This window comes from Mustela nivalis (genome assembly GCF_964662115.1).
Source record: "Mustela nivalis genome assembly, chromosome: 12".
NCBI classification, from domain to species: domain Eukaryota; kingdom Metazoa; phylum Chordata; class Mammalia; order Carnivora; family Mustelidae; genus Mustela; species Mustela nivalis.
Window position 1 is genome coordinate 56,731,465 of NC_139031.1, and position 20,660 is coordinate 56,752,124.

A 20,660-nucleotide genomic window follows, 5' to 3' on the forward strand; every position below is an offset into this window, starting at 1 on the left:
CCACAAGCATCCAAGAGGCAGAACTGAGTAACCTAAGTGGGGGAAAGGCACACTGAATTCGGAGTTAATATTACTTTGAAAAGTTAAATGCTAAATGAAAATACATAATAGTATGTGGAGAGACTCTCTCTCCCCTTCTCTTACAATGAGCATCACATAAAAAAATTTTTTTAAAATATTTTATTTATTTGTCAGAGAGAGAGAGAGAGAGAGAGAAAGCACAGGTAGGCAGAAGCAGAAGCAGGCTCCCAGTCAAGAGAGGAGCCCTATGGGACTCGATCCCAGGACACTAGGATCATGACCTGAGCTGAAGGCAGCCACTTAACTGACTGAGCCACCCAGGCATCCCTTAAAATTTGTTTTTTTACTGGATTTGTAATTTTATAAATATTAAGGCTAAATATCACATGTAGAAGAGACTGTGAAGAAGATTTTTATAATTACTAAAAAAGTGTCATGTCCTGTATTAGTTAGGGGTTTATTGCTTTTTGGGGTTACTGCATGACTCAGTTAGTTAAACGTCTGACTCTCGATTTCAGCTCAGGTCATGATCTCCAAGTTGTGCAATCCAGCGCCATGTCAGGCTCTACACTGACTGCGGACCCTGTTTGGGATTCTCTCTCTCCCTCTGCCCCTTCTTTCCTCCCCCTGCTCGATCTCTCAATCTCTCTCTCTCTTTTTCTCTAAAACAAACAAACAGACAAACAAAACAAAACATCTCCAAATTCATACATTATTGGCTGTGAAAATGGATCTGAGTCTTTTAAGTATTTTTTCTATGCTAGCCAAGATGATATTAAGCTTTGTCAGAACCAGGCCCGGGACAGTCATTGTTGAACACACAATTCTGTGGGCATACTGGGCAGATTGTGCATTCCATGGACAGGGCAGAGTACAGTCTGATGGTCAACTAGTGAACGTGGTCCTCTCACTGACCTCTTCCAACACAATTTCCAGTAAGTTCCTCAGTCTAGCCCTGAGGGTAGTAGCTACTCCTTACTTCTGCCATTCCCATATTTTTTAGAGTTTCCTCAATTTTTATTAGGCACTTCCTCATTATTCCAATTCCCTATTATAGCTTACAATTCTTTTTTATTTACTTGTGTGAACTAGAACTAACATACAGTGTTATGTTACTGTTATAGTATTGTACAGGTGTGCAATATAATGATTCAGCAATTCTCTGCATTACTCAGTACTCATCACAGTAAGTGTACTCTCAGACCCCTTTATCTATTTTACCCATCTCACCACCCATCTCCTTTCCAGCAACAAACAGCTTTTTCTCCATATTTGAGTCTCTTTTGTCTTTTTCTTCTGTTTGTTCATTTCTTTTGTTTCTTAAATCTCGCTTGTAAGTGAAGTCATACAGCATTTATGTTTGCCTGCCTTACTTCAGTTAGCTTTATGCCCTCTAGGTCCATGTATGTTGTTGCAAATGGGAAGATCTCATTCTTTTCTATTTCTGAGTAGTGTTCCATTTGTGTGTTCCATTTCTTTATCCATTCATCTATGGATGGACACTTGGGTTGCTTCCATAATTTGGCAATTATTAATAGTGCTTTTGAACATTGGGGTGCATATATATTTTCAAGTTAGTCCTTTCATTTTCTTTGGGTAAATATCTAGTAGTGGAACTACTGAATCCTGTGTTAATTCTATTTTTTATTTTGAGGAGCTTCCACACTGTTATTCATTGTGGCTATGCCATTTTTTATTCCACCAACAATGTGCAAGAGTTACTTTTTCTCTACGTCCTCACCAACACTTGTTATTTCTTGCCTTTCTTATTTCAGTCATACTGACAGGTATGAGGTGATATCTCATTGTGTTTTGTCTTGCATTTTCCTGATGACTGGTGATGTTAACATCTTTTCATTTGTCTGTTGGCACTCTATATGTCTTCTTTGGAAAGATATCTGTTCAGATCCTCTGCCCATTTTTTTAAAATTTTTTATTTTTTATAAACATATATTTTTATCCCCAGGGGTACAGGTCTGTGAATCACCAGGTTTACACACTTCACAGCACTCACCAAAGCACATACCCTCCCCAATGTCCATAATCCCACCCCCTTCTCCCAAACCCCCTCCCCCCAGCAACCCTCAGTTTGTTTTGTGAGTTTAAGAGTCACTTATGGTTTGTCTCCCTCCCAATCCCATCTTGTTTCATTTATTCTTCTCCTACCCACTTAAGCCCCCAGGTTGCATTTGCGACAACATGAATGGAACTAGAGCGTATCATGCTTAGCGAAATAAGTCAAGCAGAGAAAGACAACTATCATATGATCTGCCTCTGCCCATTTTTAATTGAATTATTTGAATTTTTCAGTGTTGAGATATATAAATTTATACATATATACATGTATATACAAATTTATACACCTATATGTATAAATTTGTATATATATAAATTTGTATATATATACATACATGTACATGTTTTATATATTTATATATTTTATTATATATTTTTAAATTTTTAATATTATATAATATTTATTAATTTTTAATATTATTATAATATATATTTTTAAAATATCTTCTCTCTATATATAGGATAATAACTTGTTATTGGATATATAATTTCCAAGTATCTTCTCTGATTCAGGATGTTCCCTTGTCATTTTGTTGATGATTTCCCTTTCTGTGAAAAAGCTTTTTAGGTTGGTGTAGTCTCAATGGTTTAATTTTGCTTTTGTTTCTCTTGTCTGAGGAGACATATCTAGAAAAATATTTCTACAGACTATGTCAAAACTAACAATTCTTTGTATTAAGTTTCCCCTGTTCAAGTTACTGTGATCTCTCTTTCTTGACTGGACAGTCATCAGTATCATTAGAAGTCCCATATCAGTTTCATTTTTTAAAATATTTATTTATTTATTTATTTATTTATTTATTTATTTACTTATTTTAGTGTCCGTTCAATACAAGAAGCTTCTGATGTCTTTTTGTTCTGATTTATTTGCAGATGAGAGCATAGTGCCGCAGGTTGTCATGTCTTGAGCTCTCACGGGATGCTTATCACTCACATCAGGCTCTTAAGCATTTCCACTCTAATTAGGTGAAGGAAGGGACTGCCAACAAAGCCCCATTGACTAGGAATCTTTGGATAGAAACCTGACAGAAAAGCATCTGGAACTATCTCTGGCTTTTTCTTGCTGATTCTGGTATAGGCTTTAAACCATCTCTTCTATATGTCTTGTTTCACCTGATGGGTTTCTAGCCAAAGCATTTTATCTCTGTTGATTTTTTTTGGGGGGGGATTAATTTTTGAGTAGAGATTTTATTTTTAGCCAAGGATTTCTTCACATATATAGGTAAGAAAAAATTATGGTAAGATATACAATGATATGTATACCTTCTGGTGAAAAATAAGAAGAGAAGAAAGACTGCCCTCTGTGCCAGTACCAAAGAAGAGGAAGGAGGGTGAGAAGGAGTGTGAGGAGGAGGAGGAGGAGGAGGAGTTGGATAGGGGTGTCTGGCTGGCTCAGCTGGTGGAGTGCGTGACTCTTGCTCTCAGGGTTGTGGGCTTTAGCCCCATATTGTGGGAGAGATTATTTAAAAATAAAATCTTAAAAAAATAAGAATGGAGAGGATAAGGAATTGGTAGTTTGCATTGGCATCACTCAAATACAGAATGAGGTTTAAATGATGGTAATGTCTATGTTCATTTGTTCCACACAGGTTTATTGAGTGCCTGTGATGTCAATTCTTCCAAATCAATCCATGAATTCAATGACGTTCCACTTAAAATGCCAATAGGATTTTTTTTTAGGTTTATGTTAAATAGATCCATTAGAACAAATGTGAAAAGTAGTTTAAAATTTTTGAAAAACAAAACTCACAAATGAAAAGTTGTTCTACAAGTTACTAGAATTTATTATGGTGGTTCAGTGATTAAGACAACATGATACAGTACAAGAATAGATACATGCATCAGTAGGACAGAGTGTCGAGAGCCTGGAGATGGTGCAGGCATGTCAAAGAATAGTGTGGAAGGTACGACTTTAAGTAATGGTATGGGAAGAACTGGGATCATCCAGGGTACATAGGGAGGGTATAACGTGAAATAATGACTTCATAGCATATACAAACAACTCCAGATGACTAAAGGAACAACTGAAAAGTCCTGGAAACATACTAGAAGAAAACACAGAAGGTTATTTTTGTAGCATTCTGGTGAAGAAAACAGTCATGAACAAGAACCAAAGGCAGAAGTAATAAAATGAATGAGAGCAGGACACACAAAGTTACAATTGCTGTATGAAAACATACAGGTAACAAAGTTGAAAACAAATAAAGACTGAGAGAAAATTTGCCATATACAGGAGCAAAATACATATATATATATATACATATATATATATATATATAGAATACAAATACTGTATAAATCAGTACAGAAAGAAAATATAAAATCACATGCAACATATATTTAAAAATAAATCACACACAAAGAAAAGCAAATGACTAATAAGTATATTGCCAAGATTTTTAAAGTCACTGGAAAAATGCAAATTAAGGCAAGATGTCATTTTTCCCAATGGGCTTAAAACTATAAAGGACTCATAGTAGCTAGTGTTAACAAGAGTGAAAGGCAATCTCGGAGGTGCATTTGGCAGCCACTCTCAAAGCATAAATTTTACATACCCTTCAATAACATAATTCCACTGCTAGAAATCTATTTAATACAAAACATACATAACTGTATGAGATTTATACCATGATGTTCACTGATGCATTAAATTTATTAGCTAAAACTGAAAAACTAGACTTAATTGCACTGCAGTGGAGAAACAGGTGAGAAAATTACAATGGTGTGCTGGTCCTTGATTGGCTTTTTCCTTGGACGCATTCCTCCCCTTCTTCCCTCTTCCATCGTCCCTCCAAGCCAGAGACTTCTCCCAGGCTTTTCTTTTAACTGGCTTTGACTCACTTAGGCCAATGGGAAGTATTGCTGGGAGGTTGGTTGGCTGTAAGGGAGTAGCCATCATACTCTTTCCTAACTCTCTTTGCTTTGGTTATTGTTTTTGGGGTTTGTTTCATGGCCAGTGATCTTATTAGGCATATTGCGGTTAATACTGCCAGGCCCTGCACAGTATTAACACACCCTCCTTTTTTTTTTTTTTTTCTTTTGGTCCCTAATAGCTTAAAGATGCTATTGACTTCCTATCGATATTAATCCCTAGATTTCTTTTTTGTTCTTATTTGATTTTTTACCTCTTCTACTGTTTCTGTAACTAATTCTTGGTATTAGTGTTCAGTCACTTTAAATACTTAAAATGATTTTGTATTCCTGCTTGGAATGTATACACACATACCTCTGTAGCTGGAAAAAAACAATAGTAAAAGAAATTTAAAAATGAAAAAGTCTAACCATATACTGAGTGGAGGGAACTTCTAATAAATTGATGACTCCACAGTAACTCAGGTTCTGCCACTTTTCCAGTGCCCACCTCCACAAACAAATGTCAGGTCTTTTTCAAAATGAAGCACCATACTTACTGTAGTGTACATTTCCTAACCATGTAACATGCATGCATAAAAGTGTAGTACAATTTTTATTAGGTCTTTATCTTCTTTTTCTTCCTTATGGATCATTACAAAGTTTTCAAGTATTATACCCAAATCCCATTTTTCTCATCAGCCTCATGGTTTTTATTGTACAGCTTTGAAAATTATACTGATTTTTAGCAGCTTGTATGTCATAAAGCAGCAGAACTGACTATTCATATACCAAAATGTTAATAGTGTCTCTTGGGTAACAATTTATTTATTGTTTATCTGTAGTTTCTATTTTTTCTAAAATAGTCATGTATTGATAATTTAGTGAAATCTATATAAACATGTTTAAAAGATGAGTTGATAGCTAAGGGGTGATCACAGCCATTCCAGGTGAAGGGCTGAAACTGTTCAGGAAACCTCCACTCATTCACTGATGATGCAATCAATGAAGTGCCCTCTAACCGCCCTGAAAGGCATAATCAACTTGTGCTCCTCCTGCAAAACACAGATACAGTTTTGCAGAATATCTTGACGGCTTCTTTGATCAGAGAGTCCCCATAAGTGCTCAGAAAAATACAGATATGATTAGTCAAGGTTCCATTAAACATGGTGGATCATGTAACAAGCCAAATGCCCTTAAATTGGTTTGCAAATATTCAGAAGTTAATACTGTATAAGTCCAGAAATCTATAGGCAATAACCAGTGTGATATAGTCAGTGCTTATTGACTTTGAAGCTTAGCCTTACTGAGATTAGAGCACCCTGTCCTTTGAGGAAACAGGACTCTAAGAAGAAAAAAAAACAGAACACAATGTGAATTAAAAAAAAAAAAAAAAAGAATTTTCATTTTGTGCTCTGAGTCTTGAATAGCTGTCCACTTTTTCAGAGTGAACTTTCACCTGTTAGCACTTTTCTCTTCCCCTTTCTAAGGCTGTACCATGTTTTTGTTTTGTTTGTCTGTTTTTCTTTTTTTTTTTTTAATGTTAAGTTACTCCACCTACAGTCAAACTCCAGTGTTTATCTTTGTTTTGGGCATGATTCCTCCCCTTTCCCTCCCTCCTGTGTCCTGCACCCGCTGAACTCTGAACTCCTTCTTGGTCCCGGTGTTTTCCTGTCTCTCTACACAAACTGCTGTTGGCTGTGTTCTCCATGGAGCTCTGTTCCTAGCTGTTCTCTGACAAAGGGCTTGTTCTGTGTAGCACAGTTCTGGTCCTCTTTGTTCAGCCTCTGGCTTCAACCACTGAATCGCAAATATTCTCCAGCTGGGAATCAGACAAGGGCAGACATGAACCCAGAAGCCCAACAGGATGTTTCAGTTTCCCAGGGAATTCGCATGATGTTTTACATGGTGAAGCCCAATGAAACGTCATTCCAAACCCTGGAAGAGGTGCCTGATTATGTAAAGCAGGTGAGACTATATGGGAAGAGGCTACTGTTGCGTTTGTCTTAGTAAGAAGTATGTTAAACCCATCCTGGGGTTTTGTTCACATTTGTTCTTCAAATTATTAAATTCCAATAAAAATAATTCAGTTTTATAAAGGCATGGAGCCATATTAAAATTTCTACTTGAATTGAATTTCTGTACAATATCAAAGACCAGTTTCTCCTGTTAAACTCCTTTCCTTGGTTATGTCACTGCAAAATATGATAAAACTTTACAAAGTTCCTAGACACAGTGGTGTTAGAAATTTAGTTGTCAGAAGCTCAGTGTCAAATGGTTATATGACATCAGTAAACTCTGTAACAGTTTTGGTTTTAAAGGGCAAACTACCTCCCAGGAAACTATTTCCTCTTTAATTTGGTAGAGTAGTTCTGCAGAATAGATATAGAGCTGACGGAGTCCAACTCTGACTTCCTAAGTTTGAACTTCAACCAAGTTTTCTCTGAAATTCTGAAGTGTTCAGAGGCACTTTTTACTTCTGGTTCCTGGCTATGATTGCAAGTGGAAATATCCAGAATTAGAACTTGAATACCTAAGTGCCCCACCCTGTCAAAGTTGTTCCTATAACACTTACAAGTTCAGACCAGAAATAAGGAAAAAAAAAAATGACATCAGACATTATGTTCTTGGGAGTTCAGTTTAGAAACCTTCAGCACTCATGACCAGCTTCCAAGTGAGTATAACCCATAACTTTTTCAGGATTTGATATTACTCCTTTCTGAGTTTTTAAGGAGAAAATGTGATACTCCCATCTTTATAAATCATTATTTTTTGTATTATAACATCAAACTTTTTTCAGCATTTGTCATCCAGAATGGAGCCTAAAAATACTTATTATAGCACAGAGCTAAAACTGAGTGAATAAAACTTGAATGATGTTTTAAATACACATTTTAAACAATCATATTCTCTGAAATACTTGGAAGAAAATGTTTTGTTCCTACAGTTTCAATTTTGTCATTCCTGTAATTTTAATATGAAAAACTAGAAATATGTGTATCCTAAGTGAAGCCTTTTAACGAGAGTCTTAGTCATGGAGATAATAGACTTCTGATTATTGTGCTTATTGTAATTTTTTTTTTTCTGGTCTAACTTGAAACCTATCCCTCCTAAGCTTATTATTTTCTTGACAGAATTATCATGGTTACATCTATGGTTATATTTCATTTCCAAATTGGATGATAGATTTTGAGCACCTGTTTAGTATATGTCTGAAATAATCAGATTTCTTTGCCTGTTGGGAAGAAGTGATCCTCTAGGATAAGTATATACCTTCTCCTGCTATGAGATGTCACTCTGGGCCTCCTACTTCTGGAATGACTAATCAGGAAATGTGGAAGAATTTTATACCAAGCACAATAGCATCATTTTTGTGCCATTTCCTTTCCAGGCAACTCCATTTTTCATTTCCTTAATGCTTCTTGAACTGGCTGTCAGCTGGATTCTCAAAGGGAAGCCATCAGGTCGTTTGGATAATGCATTAACATCAATATCAGCCGGCATTTTTTCTAGGCTTCCAAGGTGAGTTAGTTGGTTAGCCATGCTAAATGAATAACCTGAAATTATCTAAGTAAGATGGAAGAGGAACCCACTGTATGGGGAGTTCGTCTGTTTTCACATATATACATATATTCTCAAAGTATCCAGCTGCTGTCATTATTTAAATTCTTGATATTTCGTTTACCATGGATTTGTTTTTGTATTCATTTTTAAAGATACTACTCTAAATGTTATTTATCTCGATTACCAAGTTTATTGCTGCCCCCTTAAATTTTGTGCCCAAGGTAAGTGTTTCACTTGCCTTAGCCTAGTCTGATCCTGAGTTATATAGTCTAGTTATCTACTAGAAAATTAATTTTGCCTCAGCCAAATTCATGTGCTGTGCAATTTCTGGTACAGATACTCTCTAATAAAGATCACAGAAAGCTTTGAATCACTGCGTGGTCTCCCAAGTGGTCTCTAGTCCTCTCTCTAGTACTATCTCATTCTCAACAAAACATTTCTATAATTTGGATCTGGTGAAAATTCTTCATAGGTTCCATATTGCCTAAGGATAAAGTTTGAATTTTTTTTTTTCCTGAACTGTAGAAGCCTTTGTCTATCTATGCTTACTTTTGCTCCCTTCATTCTCCTTACCCCTTTGCAATATTTGTTCCTTTCATACTCTACCACTTCCCATTGCTCAGATGTCATACATGCTTCCCTTTGCTTGGAAAGGGAAGCCATTACTGTGGCTAACTGATTCATTTCTCAGGTCTAAGGATAGACTTCTCTTGAAGAGTCACACTGTTCAGTAAATCTTCTCTGTCTTCCAACCCTACTTGAGGCATCACTTCACTGTGGTCCCATGGAATCTTGTGCTTACCCCAGTTGCAGAATTGTCACATGGCATTATGCTCACCTGTTATTTTACCCAGTCCTTCCTGATAGATTGCATGCAACTTGAGAGTAAGAGGGATCTTTCTTCATAATTTTAACCCCTATGCCTGGAATGATATCTGGTATATTCTAGATTTTTAAAAATTTAATATTTTTGTAGTGTTATGTTGGTAAGATTAGATGATGAAGGTACCAAACAGTGAATAATAAATGACCCACTACATTTTAGAAAGAGTAAATTATATTGTAGGCAGAGGAAAAGCAATGCATGGGAGGCTCTTTAGTACATAAGGATTTGCCAAAGGGGCAGAAGGTGAATCTTCCCTTAGAACTCTGTGCTCTGCATTGCTGATGAATGTTCTCATTCCTACTTCCCACTCATTACCTCTTTTACTGTTTTAAGAGCTTTACTTCTGACCAGTGTTCATTGCTTTGGAATGTTTCTGAACCACCCAGTGGGAAACCAAGGTGGATTTTTTTAAAATAAAAACTTAAAGATATCTGAGAAAAGGTAGAAAAATTTCATGTAATTGCATAAAATTGTTTAGATAGGGAGTAAACTTAAAGGAAAATTTCTTTCATAAATGTTACCATGGAAAAATAGGCTAATGGGTAGAAAATAATAATAGTAATAATTCTGATAATCATCATAATAATGACTGAAAATCTGAAAATCTACTCATATGGTTGCACATTGCTGTCAGAACTAGAGGATAATATCCCAAGTTATTTGCAATTAATTCCCCTAATATGCTAAATTGGAGTTTATAACTGTGCATAATTTTCTCTATTTCATGTCTCCTTTGATCAGACTTGAATAAGAAATACATTAAGCATACTGAGAGGATACATAGATTTGATTATTGAAAACTACCCAGTTGGTTACTGTAGTTTATTTTGAGGAAGTTAAGTGTACAGACTCATGGAAATCAGACCAGTGATGAACTAGAAGAATAAGTTGATAATTGAGAGGTGCCCTGCCACACATTAGGGATCACATATTGTGTTGAGTTGGAATGAATTTATTAAGAACTCAAGGAAACATCAAGCTGACTCAATGCTTCAGCCTGACTTCTACTTTTTCAAGTTGGACTTTGGTCACAAGTGGAATTAGTTTATTCTCTTGCCATAACCTGATAACTACTAGAAATAGAAACTGCATCCTTAGCACAATGTTTCTGTTCAGCAGTGTGATAAAAAGTTAACAGAGTTTTAACAGGTACCCCAGAACCAAATATATATGTGTGTATGTTTGCTATAAACAAACCCCCGATGCATAAGGGAGAAGGGAGAGAGGGAGAGAAAGAAAGAGAAGAGAGCAGGATGGGGAGAGGGAGAGGGAGAGAAAGCGAGAGACCAAAACAAGGCAGTCCTTCAGGGATGAAACATACAGCTCCTTTCCTTCACAGCCCACTCCCCACAACACTGTGGAAGCTGACACAAGCTGTTCACCCTGGTGCCCTTTGAAAGAAGTTGTAAACTTGAATGTGGAACATATTTTTCCACAGTTGTGTTTTGAATGGGAAGTAGCAAATTGCTTGTTGTTGCTGTTGTTTTTGCGTGTGTGGCCAGCAATTCTAAATTTTGAAATGTGGATAATTTTGCAAGGGTTGCAAGGATTTGATCTTTTACAACCTTTTACCTAAAACATTTCAGCAAAGCAAATTATCTGAAAGAGAAATGTAAAAATATTTTCACTTATTTGTTCCTATTAAGCGTGTGCACATGCACACACACACACACACACACAGAAGGAGAGAAGAAAAGCTGATCCACAGGATCCACTCTACTCAATCCCCTTTCAGTGAAAGACAGGAAGGGGGATTTAACAGAAACTCTTAAAACAATATTTCAGCATCAAGGGGAATCCTCGTGCAAATCATTAACAGCTGAAGGTTAGATTAACACGGCATTGATCATATCCTCTCCAAGGGACTAATTTCATTTTCTACAGCAACAACAGGGACTTTCCACATCCTTAAAATACATAATTGGGAGAAAAAATGGTACTATACCATTTGTTAATCTGCTTGTGAGGAATTGCACTTAGGATAATAATTCCAAGTAGGCATGTGGTCTCTGACGAAAGAAGTTGTAGAAATCAAAGTGAAACCATGAACATGTTTTTCCACTTTGCCCTTCATGTAATTGAAATGCTGTGTGCAGACTTTGAGGGAAAATAATGTTTGTTTGAGGATCTCAATTTCATCATTACATAAAATTCAAAGTATCTTGAAGATTAGTAGCGTACTTAGCATATTGATAGAAAAGATACATACTGTGTCTTTCAAATATTTATGTAAGGGAAAATATTTATCATAGACAGGATTCTATCTTGTTTATAAGCCTGTCAGACAGACCATGACCTGTCATAAAAGTTCATCTGTCCTAAGATCCAGATTCTGGGCAGACCTGCATCTGTTTTGCTCTTCTGGAGTCTAGTAGGCAGACTCTTCCTCATTAGGATCTAGTTCCAAAGTTATAGACAGATATTTTTATTTATCATAGTTAAATGAAGTGGAGCATATGTAGATAATCTGCTTTTCTATCAATTACTTGCATATGTGACTATAAAAATTAAGCTTAACCAAATACTTACTAAATCTACTTAAAAAAATGTATCTAAAACTTGTGAAATATCCTGCTACTGACTTAAATGCTAATGAGTGAAAAATAATCACATCTTTTTTTTTTCCTGCTTATTTAAGCAGAACTCAATTTCCAATTCTTCATTAGAAAACCAGGACCTCAATTTGTTACTTCCTTCCAATGTTTCTGCTTCCATAAATTGCATCCTCCCCAGAGAAATTTTATTCCCGATATAAATATCTACAGTATGTTTGTTTTTAATGGGTTCATTTAGTTTGTTGAAACAGCAGATTATAAATCAAATTGCAATAGGTTGAGGGATAATTTAAGTAGGTAAATTTTCAAATAAGTTGGGGACACTCCACTTTTAATACATATGGGTCCTTGCCAAATTTTAGTATGGAGCTAGCTCCACAATGTTGAACCATACATATGCACCGTTTTACAGGCCATGACTGCCACGGAATTTTCCATTCCTGACAAGAAAGTTTCAATTCATTTAAAAAAAAAATTAAAGAGGAGGAAATTAAATTTCTTTAGGATACTTTGACTCCTTGGGGTGGGATTGGAGAATAAAGGAAAATTGTATACTGGGTTTTTATATTAGACCATAGTATCACAGGCAGTAGTGCCTTCGGCGATGTCAGACTACTAACAAATCAGTGCCTGTCATTCCGGATGAGGACCTTAATAAATAGTTATTCATTGTCCAAAATAAAGGATAAATGCATTTATGTAATGTTAATAATGGTATTTTATTATTAATATTAACATCTCAATGTAACTTTTTATTAACCCCCTCGGTGAAGAAAATATATTTTTAAAACTTACTGGTTTGTTCATGATATTTGCTACGGAGAATGCTTCATTTCCTCTTAACATTTACCTCTAACTTTATAAATATACTTTGTCTTTGTTGTTAATTGTGGAACTTCAGAGATTGCTATTAGACTAACCTTCCCTAATCATGCGAGCAAGCTTCCTTGTACTTACTCAAGAGAGAAATGGAATTCTTAAGTAATTTACTTCTTGCATAGTAAAGAATGTAGCAAATTTGTTTCTTCCAAATTTGCCATGTTGTATTTATAAAGGTCTATGGTTTTTGTGGTTGTCATAAAAGGAAATTAAGTGATTACTTCGTCAATGTAACATCATTTCACAGTAAGAAATAGCAGTACAGATGTTACCTGTCTTTAGGAGGTAGAGGTTACGTCATGTATTCTGTTAATACTGAGCAAAAATCAATATTCCACTAGATGGAGCAAAAGTGGCAGTAGCTTTACAGATAGGGCACATTCCTGAGCTAGGTTTAAGAGATTTTGAAATAAATAAACAACAAAATTTCTTGGAAAAATCAGTATCTAACCATTCAGCTGTATTTGTTTATAACTTCATGAAGCTTGTAAGGAGATTAGAATGATCCTATTCAAATATTCGTTTATTTTCTAATTTATAAGACAGGATTATTAGGAAAAAAAGATGTCCTACTGATCTTCTTCATTTTTGTGATATCTGGCCAAATCAGACAGTACACACAGCTCTAATGACAGTAATGAAATAGTAAAAATTGGCATATATCCAGGAGTACTGAGTAAAAAATTTCACTTCGAAAGTCGCTTTGAAATTTTAAGTTTACAATAAGAGCATTACATCAAATTTCACTTGATAAATGATTAGAGCATGGGAGTATTTGAGAATTAGAGAATTTTAGGGCCAAATTTTCTCATATCTTAAATTAACACTGAGATTCTGAAGAGTGGACAATATATTCAAAGTTAACTTTCTGCTTTTGGTGATGGGTACATTCATACTTAGATGACTTTGAGAACTGCAGAGCTTTGTAATTCTCAATCTTCCATTAATATTTATTCCAATGCACTGATCATTTTTAAGTCTCAACTTTATAAATTATAATTTATGAACTAACTTCATCTTTTTAAAAACATCACAATCAGTCCAGGGATAGCAATTTAGTACCTTGCCAGATTTTACAGTAACTAAACATTGGCAGGATAATTTTCTAGTTTTGAGAGAAATGTTAGTAAAGTGCTACCTTTCTTTTACCAAAGACTTACCACAGATGCAAGAGAAAGTAACTATTTGAGGAGAAATTATGAAGAAGAAAGACAATGGGAGGAAAGCCTCTATAATGCAGATTGTTGATTAGAGGATTCTCATGCCTCCTTATATTTAGGCCATTTTCTTTGTCTTGCATTCAAAGTTATTGAGTAAAAAGGATCTAGTATTTTGTTACAGAGTCCCTCTGCCTCCCAAAATTTCATCTCCAGATGATAAAATAAGCTCACTACATTCATACATATTACATACGTCTCTTCCCACAGGATGGAGTTTAGAGAGTTGAAGTCTGAATTCCACAGTGCAGAGTCATATGCTGGGGGTCAGGGCTGGGAGAGGATGGAGGAATTGGGAAGAAAAAGAGGAAGGAGCTTTGGTTTATGATTCAGGGTCTGGTGGGAACATTTTTGAAAATGTAGGTGCTATTTCCTGCAATCAAGGGCTTTCCAGAGCTTGATAATCATTTCCCAGATGTATCCCTTTGCTGAATTGTTTTTAGTTGTGGGTACTCCATGGCTGTTTTTTCCCATTTATGATGGAAGAGGATCATATTCATCTTGCTGATAGAAAGCAGGGAATTTAACTCCCACAGCTTTTCCCCTCTTTCCCTTTGCTTTGGGGAAGGTTTGGCTTCTTGCTAAAGTGTGAAAAAAAAAAAGTCTTGACTGTAGTATGTCAGGCATATTTCAGCTCGATTTGTGTCAACCCTAATAAGTAAGTTGACAGAGTAATGAATTGGGTGTCTGCTCAAGACCTGGCACCTGTACAGGAAATAAAAAAGTATTTCAATTGCAGGCAGGTTCTCTTTGTTTTGTAAGTGGAAGTTTTCCAGGGACCCTCTTTTATTAAATCTTAGTATCTTTAAAGCCTATTTCAATTGTCCGTGGAACTGAGAAAGGAGATAGCACCTTTTAAAAAAAGATTCTGAATGGATGGAACATTGATGAGACAGGTGATTATGAGTGCCCTGTTCACCAGTGTGTCCTCCTAGTCTCGTGTTGTACCAGCAGGCTCTTAATCTGAACTTATTGAATGATTCAGTGAACCCATAAATGGATCTGCTTTAACAGCATGTACTAAAGCTTAAGTAAAAAGCTATAGATTATTTCAACGTTCTGTTGTACCTTCTGAGTTTTATTTTATTTTTTTCTTTCTGGATCAATCTTTTTTAAAAGGGTTATTGAGTGGGACAATTCTGTCCTTCAAGAGATATTTAGACATTTAATTATAATAACTAGTTTGAAGGGCTCTATCTAGTAAATAGAAATTCAGGGGCGCAGCTGGGTGGCTCAGTCAATTAAGCATCTGACTCTTGGCTTCAGCTCAGGTCATGATTTCAGGTGGTGGGATTAGCCCTCCATCAAGCTCTGTGTTCAGTGAGGAGTCTGCTTGGACTTCTTTCTCTCTCATTCCCTCTGCCCTCCCCACTCCCTTTCTCTCTCTCTCTCCCTCTAAAATAAATAAATCTTAAAAAAAAAAAAAAAAAAAAGGAGACCCAGGGATGCTGTTGAGCATTCTACAATTCACAGGACAAGCCCTCACAACAAAGAATTATGTGGCCCAAACGGGAATAATACCAAAGTTTAGAATCCCTATTTTAGAAAAAATTATTAGATTTAACCAAACAAAATTGATATTATTCACCGTTTTTTTACCTAAAAGTTGAATTTTTTATGGTTAGTCCTCTATTAATGGATAATAGGGAGCAATTTTAAGATTTCATAATTTGAGTAACTCCAGCGAACAGGCCCCGACAACAAAGAACAATCTTGAATAAATGTCAGCAATGACACTGTTAAGAAGCCATTGTCTAAATATATAAAAGTTGCCAACCAAGCTGACATGCTTTAAGATAAAATTTGTTCTATCCCCCACCTTGATAAATGTTGTGTATTAGTTTGTCATGATTGCAAATCTGCTTGTGAAGTTGCTTTGATATAAGAGTAAATTTCTTTACATTGAGGAAGCCTTGTCAGGACAGTGTCATTATAATTGCTGTGCTACTGAGTGCTTTCATTTTTTTTTTTTTAAAGATTTTATTTATTTATCAGAGAGAGAGAGCAAGCACAGGCAGACAGAGGCAGAGGGAGAAGCAGGCTCCCTGCCGAGCAAGGAGCCCGATGCGGAACTCGATCCCAGGACGCTGGGATCATGACCCGAGCCGAAGGCAGCTGCTTAACCAACTGAGCCACCCAGGCGTCCCTACTGAGTGCTTTTAATATAAAGTTGTGATATAACAGATATGTAAACCTTAACTATCAAGAATTTGTGAGGACTTAAAGTCCTTTAAGAAGGAGAAATGAGAAAGAAAGGAGAAATAAGAAGGAGAACATAAAGAAAATCTTCAGCTTGCACAAGGCTACTCTTTGCTGACCTAAATCTCTCACTGAAGACCATGGAACATTTGCTCCTGCCATGGTGAGGCTACTCTTTGCTGGCAGTGGTAGAATCTGCAGCGGCTCCATAAGAGAAATCATCTTGCCTACCAACACTGGTGCCTTTGTTCTGCCAGCCCTAGCAACAGGGACTTTCAATTTGTGCTGGCAGCTAGACATCAACTCTTGGTTGCCTCCGCTCATTCTTCCAAGAATCAACCCATAGAAAGGTTTCACTAAATCTGGAGTTTCTTTCTTCCATCTCCCCTTTGCTTAAAACAATAGGTCTAATTAATCTGTCACTGGTTTGGAGTTTTTATTTCTTTATTGACTTATTAAAAAGCATGATCCCGTATGCTACTGGCTTGTGAAATATTATTATTATAAATTATAATTCCCACAGTAACCTACCTTAAATAAATTATTAGCAAAGACAGTCTCTGAGCATAATTTGCCATAAAGACAATAATAAATAACATTGATAACGAATTGGATTCCTCAGAGTTCCAGAACAGTGTGGGAGCCCCTGGCCCACGGCCTGTTCTATCTCATGACAGACCCCAAACACTTATATGTGAACATTCCAGGATGCTTGTCCTAGTTATATCTGCATATCTAAAAACCAAGGATTACATTGTCATGTCTAGTTTACATACCTGCATAGGTTGGCTCTGTGGAGGACTGGACCAGGAAGGAGGCCCATGTAGGTCCTACAAGCAGCTCAGAGCCCTTTTGATAGGGATTCTGAAATATCCAGGGCATGGTCTGGGTTGTGACAGGAGTTCTGCCTAGGCATTTCCATTTGGTCAAGACTCTCACTCAGGGACAAAACTGCTCTTTCTGGCCATATAATTGTTGGAGAAGATCATTGAGAGAATGTGTCCACTGGATGATCCTTATACTTGGACTCGGGCAATCAGTCTCCTTACCTTCTCCCATGTCCTTGGAATGTATATTCTGCACTCTTCCCTCACTAGCTGCTGTTTTAAGGATGAAGCCTAAGAGAGAGTAAGGTGTTGAGATTGTCTGGACTGAATATATGACTAGCAGGCAGGTATAGAGATCTATTTACCTTGAGGCTGCCCAAGCCCAGCCTTCTGTGTAAGTTTCCTTGCTTATTAAAACTACCACCCACCATTCTGGAGTGGTTTGCCTTTTTCTTTGGTTTCTCTTTACTCTCCATATAGAGGGGCCAGCTTAAGAACCAACAATTATAAAATATTGAAAATTGGATTTTAAGATCTGATAATGTGTAGTCCTTTTAAAAAATGTAGGCATTTGACATTTCTATTCATTATTTGTATTGCTATTGTGAAGTAACACAGCATTTTATATTACAGATTAATAACTTGAGGCAGTCAACACATGAGACAACTTTAACATTATTACATCATAGTTATAGTCATATCATAAGGTGAAAAGTAGATTAAAATTAAAGGCTCATAACTTCAAAAGACTCAGTTACGTGCTAATTCATAGATACTCACTATGTAGAGGGCAATACTTCTAAAATGGTGAATTGTAATAATAGACTAATATGAGTTTCTTCTTTAGCTTTTATTTAAAATTAGAATGTTTAACAATTTCATCATTTGCTCATGGTCTATAAATGAATCTTTATTAAATAGAATGATTAAATTATTTTACACTTAAAAAAAAAAGATTTTATTTATTTATTTGAGAGAGAGAGTGTGTGAGAGAGCTGAGAGGCGAGAAGGTCAGAGGGAGAAGTGGACTCCCTGTGGAGCTGGGAGCCCGATGTGGGACTCGATCCAGGGACTCGGGGATCATGACCTGAGCTGAAGGCAGTTGCTTAACCAACTGAGCCACCCAGGCGCCCTATTTTACCTATTAATGATAAATATAAAAGAAAAAGTCCATTCAACTAAACTTATAGAAGTGATGAATGATTATTTTTAGTTTAAACTTAAATTTGATCACAGATAATTTCAAGAGAAAATGCTACACTTAATAAAACTAAAGTATATGATGTATTTTTGAGGAAGTTCTTGAAATAATAATGTATAGAAACTTGGTAGCATAGGTGATAATACATATTCTGGTATCTGCATTTTAAAAACAATTACTTCTTTTAACTAGTTTTGAAAAAAATTTTTTTAAAAGATTTAATTTATTTGAGAGAGAGAGAGTATGTGAGAGATAGAATAAGTAGAGGGGAGAGGCAGAGCGAGTGGGTGAAGCCGACTCCACTGAGCAGGGAGCCCAGCGCAGGGCTCCATTCCAGCACTGTGGGATTATAACCTGAGCCGAAGGCAGACACTTAACCAACTGAGCCACCCAGGCATCCCTAAAAAAGCGGTTTTAAAAAATAGATGTCTAGTTGACATGTAGTGTTTTATATTTGCTTCACGTGTGTCACATAGTGATTGTGTAGTTCTGTACATCATGCAGTACCTACCGTGATAAGTGTAGTTACCATCTATCTCCATACAGTTATTACAGTATTATTGAGTGCATTTCCTATGCTGTAGTTTTCATCCCTCTGACTTATTTATTTTATAACTAAAAGTTTATACCTCTCAATCCCCTTTACCTTCACCTATTTCACCCCCCACTCCCTCACCCCCCAACTGCCGCTGCTGGCAACCAATGGTTTGTTTTCTGTATTTATGAATCTTTTTAAAATTTTTTGTTTGTTTATTTGGTTTTTTAGATTCCACGTATAAGCAAAATAATGTAGTATTTGTCTTTTTCTATCTAATTCATTAAGCATTGTCCCCTCTAGGTCTATCTGTGTTGTCCCAAATGGCAAGATTCTATTCTTTTTATTGTGCTGTAATAGTCCATTGTATGTATTTGCCACAATTAAAAAATTTTTTAATTTATTTATTTGAGAGAGACAGCACAGAGAGAGAGAGAGCGCTTAGGTGGAATGGGGACGGGCAAAGGGAAAGGGAGAACCTGACTACCCATTAAGTAGGTAGCCCCATGCAGGGCTCAATTCCAGGACCTTGGGATTATGACCTGAGCCAAAGGCAGATGCTTAACCAACTGAGCCAACCAGGTGTCCCTGTGTAGCACATCATGTTTATCCATTCACTGTTGATGTACACCTGGGTTGTTTCCATATCTTTTCTATTGAAAGTAAAACTGCGGTAAACAAAGGGATACATATATATTTTCAGATTACCGTTTTCATTTTTTTTGGTGTGTATCCAACAATGGACTTACTAGATCATATGGAATTTCCATTTTTAATTTTTTGAAGGGGCTCCATACTTTGTTTTACAGGGGCTGTACCAAATTACATTATGTCAATACTACATGAAGGTTCCCTTTTCTCCACATCCTCGCCAGTACCAATTGTTTCTTGCCTTCTCAACAATATCAGTCTGAGGGATGCCTGCGTGCTTCAGTTGGTTAAGCATCTGCCTTCAGCTTGGGTCATGATCCCAGCGTTCTGGAATCAAGCCCTATGTCCACATGGGTCTCCTTGCTCAGCAGGGAACCTGCTTCTCCCTCTACCTGCTGCTCCCCCTGCCTGTACTCTCTCTCTCTCTGACAAATAGATAAGTAAAGTCCTCAAGAAAAAAAATAATAATAGCACTCTGGTGTAATGCGATACCTATTGTGCTAAGTAGGTTTTTATAATTTCTTTATAAGAAAACATTATTCCCTTATATCTTGAGAGTTGTAATTTATATTACTATAAGAATCATTGAAATGCTATGAAAGTCCAACTTGTGATCTTAACTATAATATCTAAAAACATAAAAGTATGTGTATATGCGTATGTGAAAAAGAAAGAAGGAGGGAATAGAGAGAAATAGAGAATAGTTAACCAGAAGCAACTTTAGTCTAAAGGCAAATTTTATGGGAGTAACATATTTTAAGGGAGTTGGCATTTCTAAAGTCCCCTTTAAACTTTATACCTTTTATGCTTCCTTTAAAAAGCACTCTTATTGTACTCTTTATTAAGATGTGGAAATGAAAGTCACAGAAAATAAGTTGTAGTTTTGTCATATTTATGTTGTATGGCTTCCATGGAATTATTTTAAGAGACATTAAAAAAAGGAATGGCATCCTAAATTCTATGAAACTGAGTGTAAATAGTTGGCATCCATGATAACTATGAGGCAGCATGTGAAATTGGGCCTTTTAAAAGGTATGATAGAACAGTGAGAAAAAAAAGAAGAGAGAAAGAATTTTATTTTTGTATTGGAATACCCTAAGTTTTTAAAAAAGATTTTATTTATTTATTTGACAGAGATCACAAGTAGGCAGAGAGGCAGGCAGAGAGGTAGGGGGGGAAGCAGGCTCCCCACTGAGCAG

General features: G+C 36.2%; 1 protein-coding gene across 2 annotated transcripts in view; it reads left to right on the forward strand.

Moving 5' to 3' along the window:
- The first annotated feature begins 6,389 nt into the window (after positions 1-6,389).
- Positions 6,390-20,660, forward strand: part of AGMO (alkylglycerol monooxygenase) — a 356,760-nt gene continuing 342,489 nt past the window's right edge. Inside the window, exons 1-2 of one of the 2 annotated variants that reach the window (XM_082693027.1) lie at positions 6,390-6,915; positions 8,339-8,469. In XM_082693027.1, coding sequence (XP_082549153.1) covers positions 6,793-6,915; positions 8,339-8,469 — 254 coding nt within the window. In that variant the 5' untranslated portion in view covers positions 6,390-6,792. The remainder of the gene's footprint in view (positions 6,916-8,338; positions 8,470-20,660) is intronic. The other variant, XM_082693028.1, reaches the window with a different exon arrangement.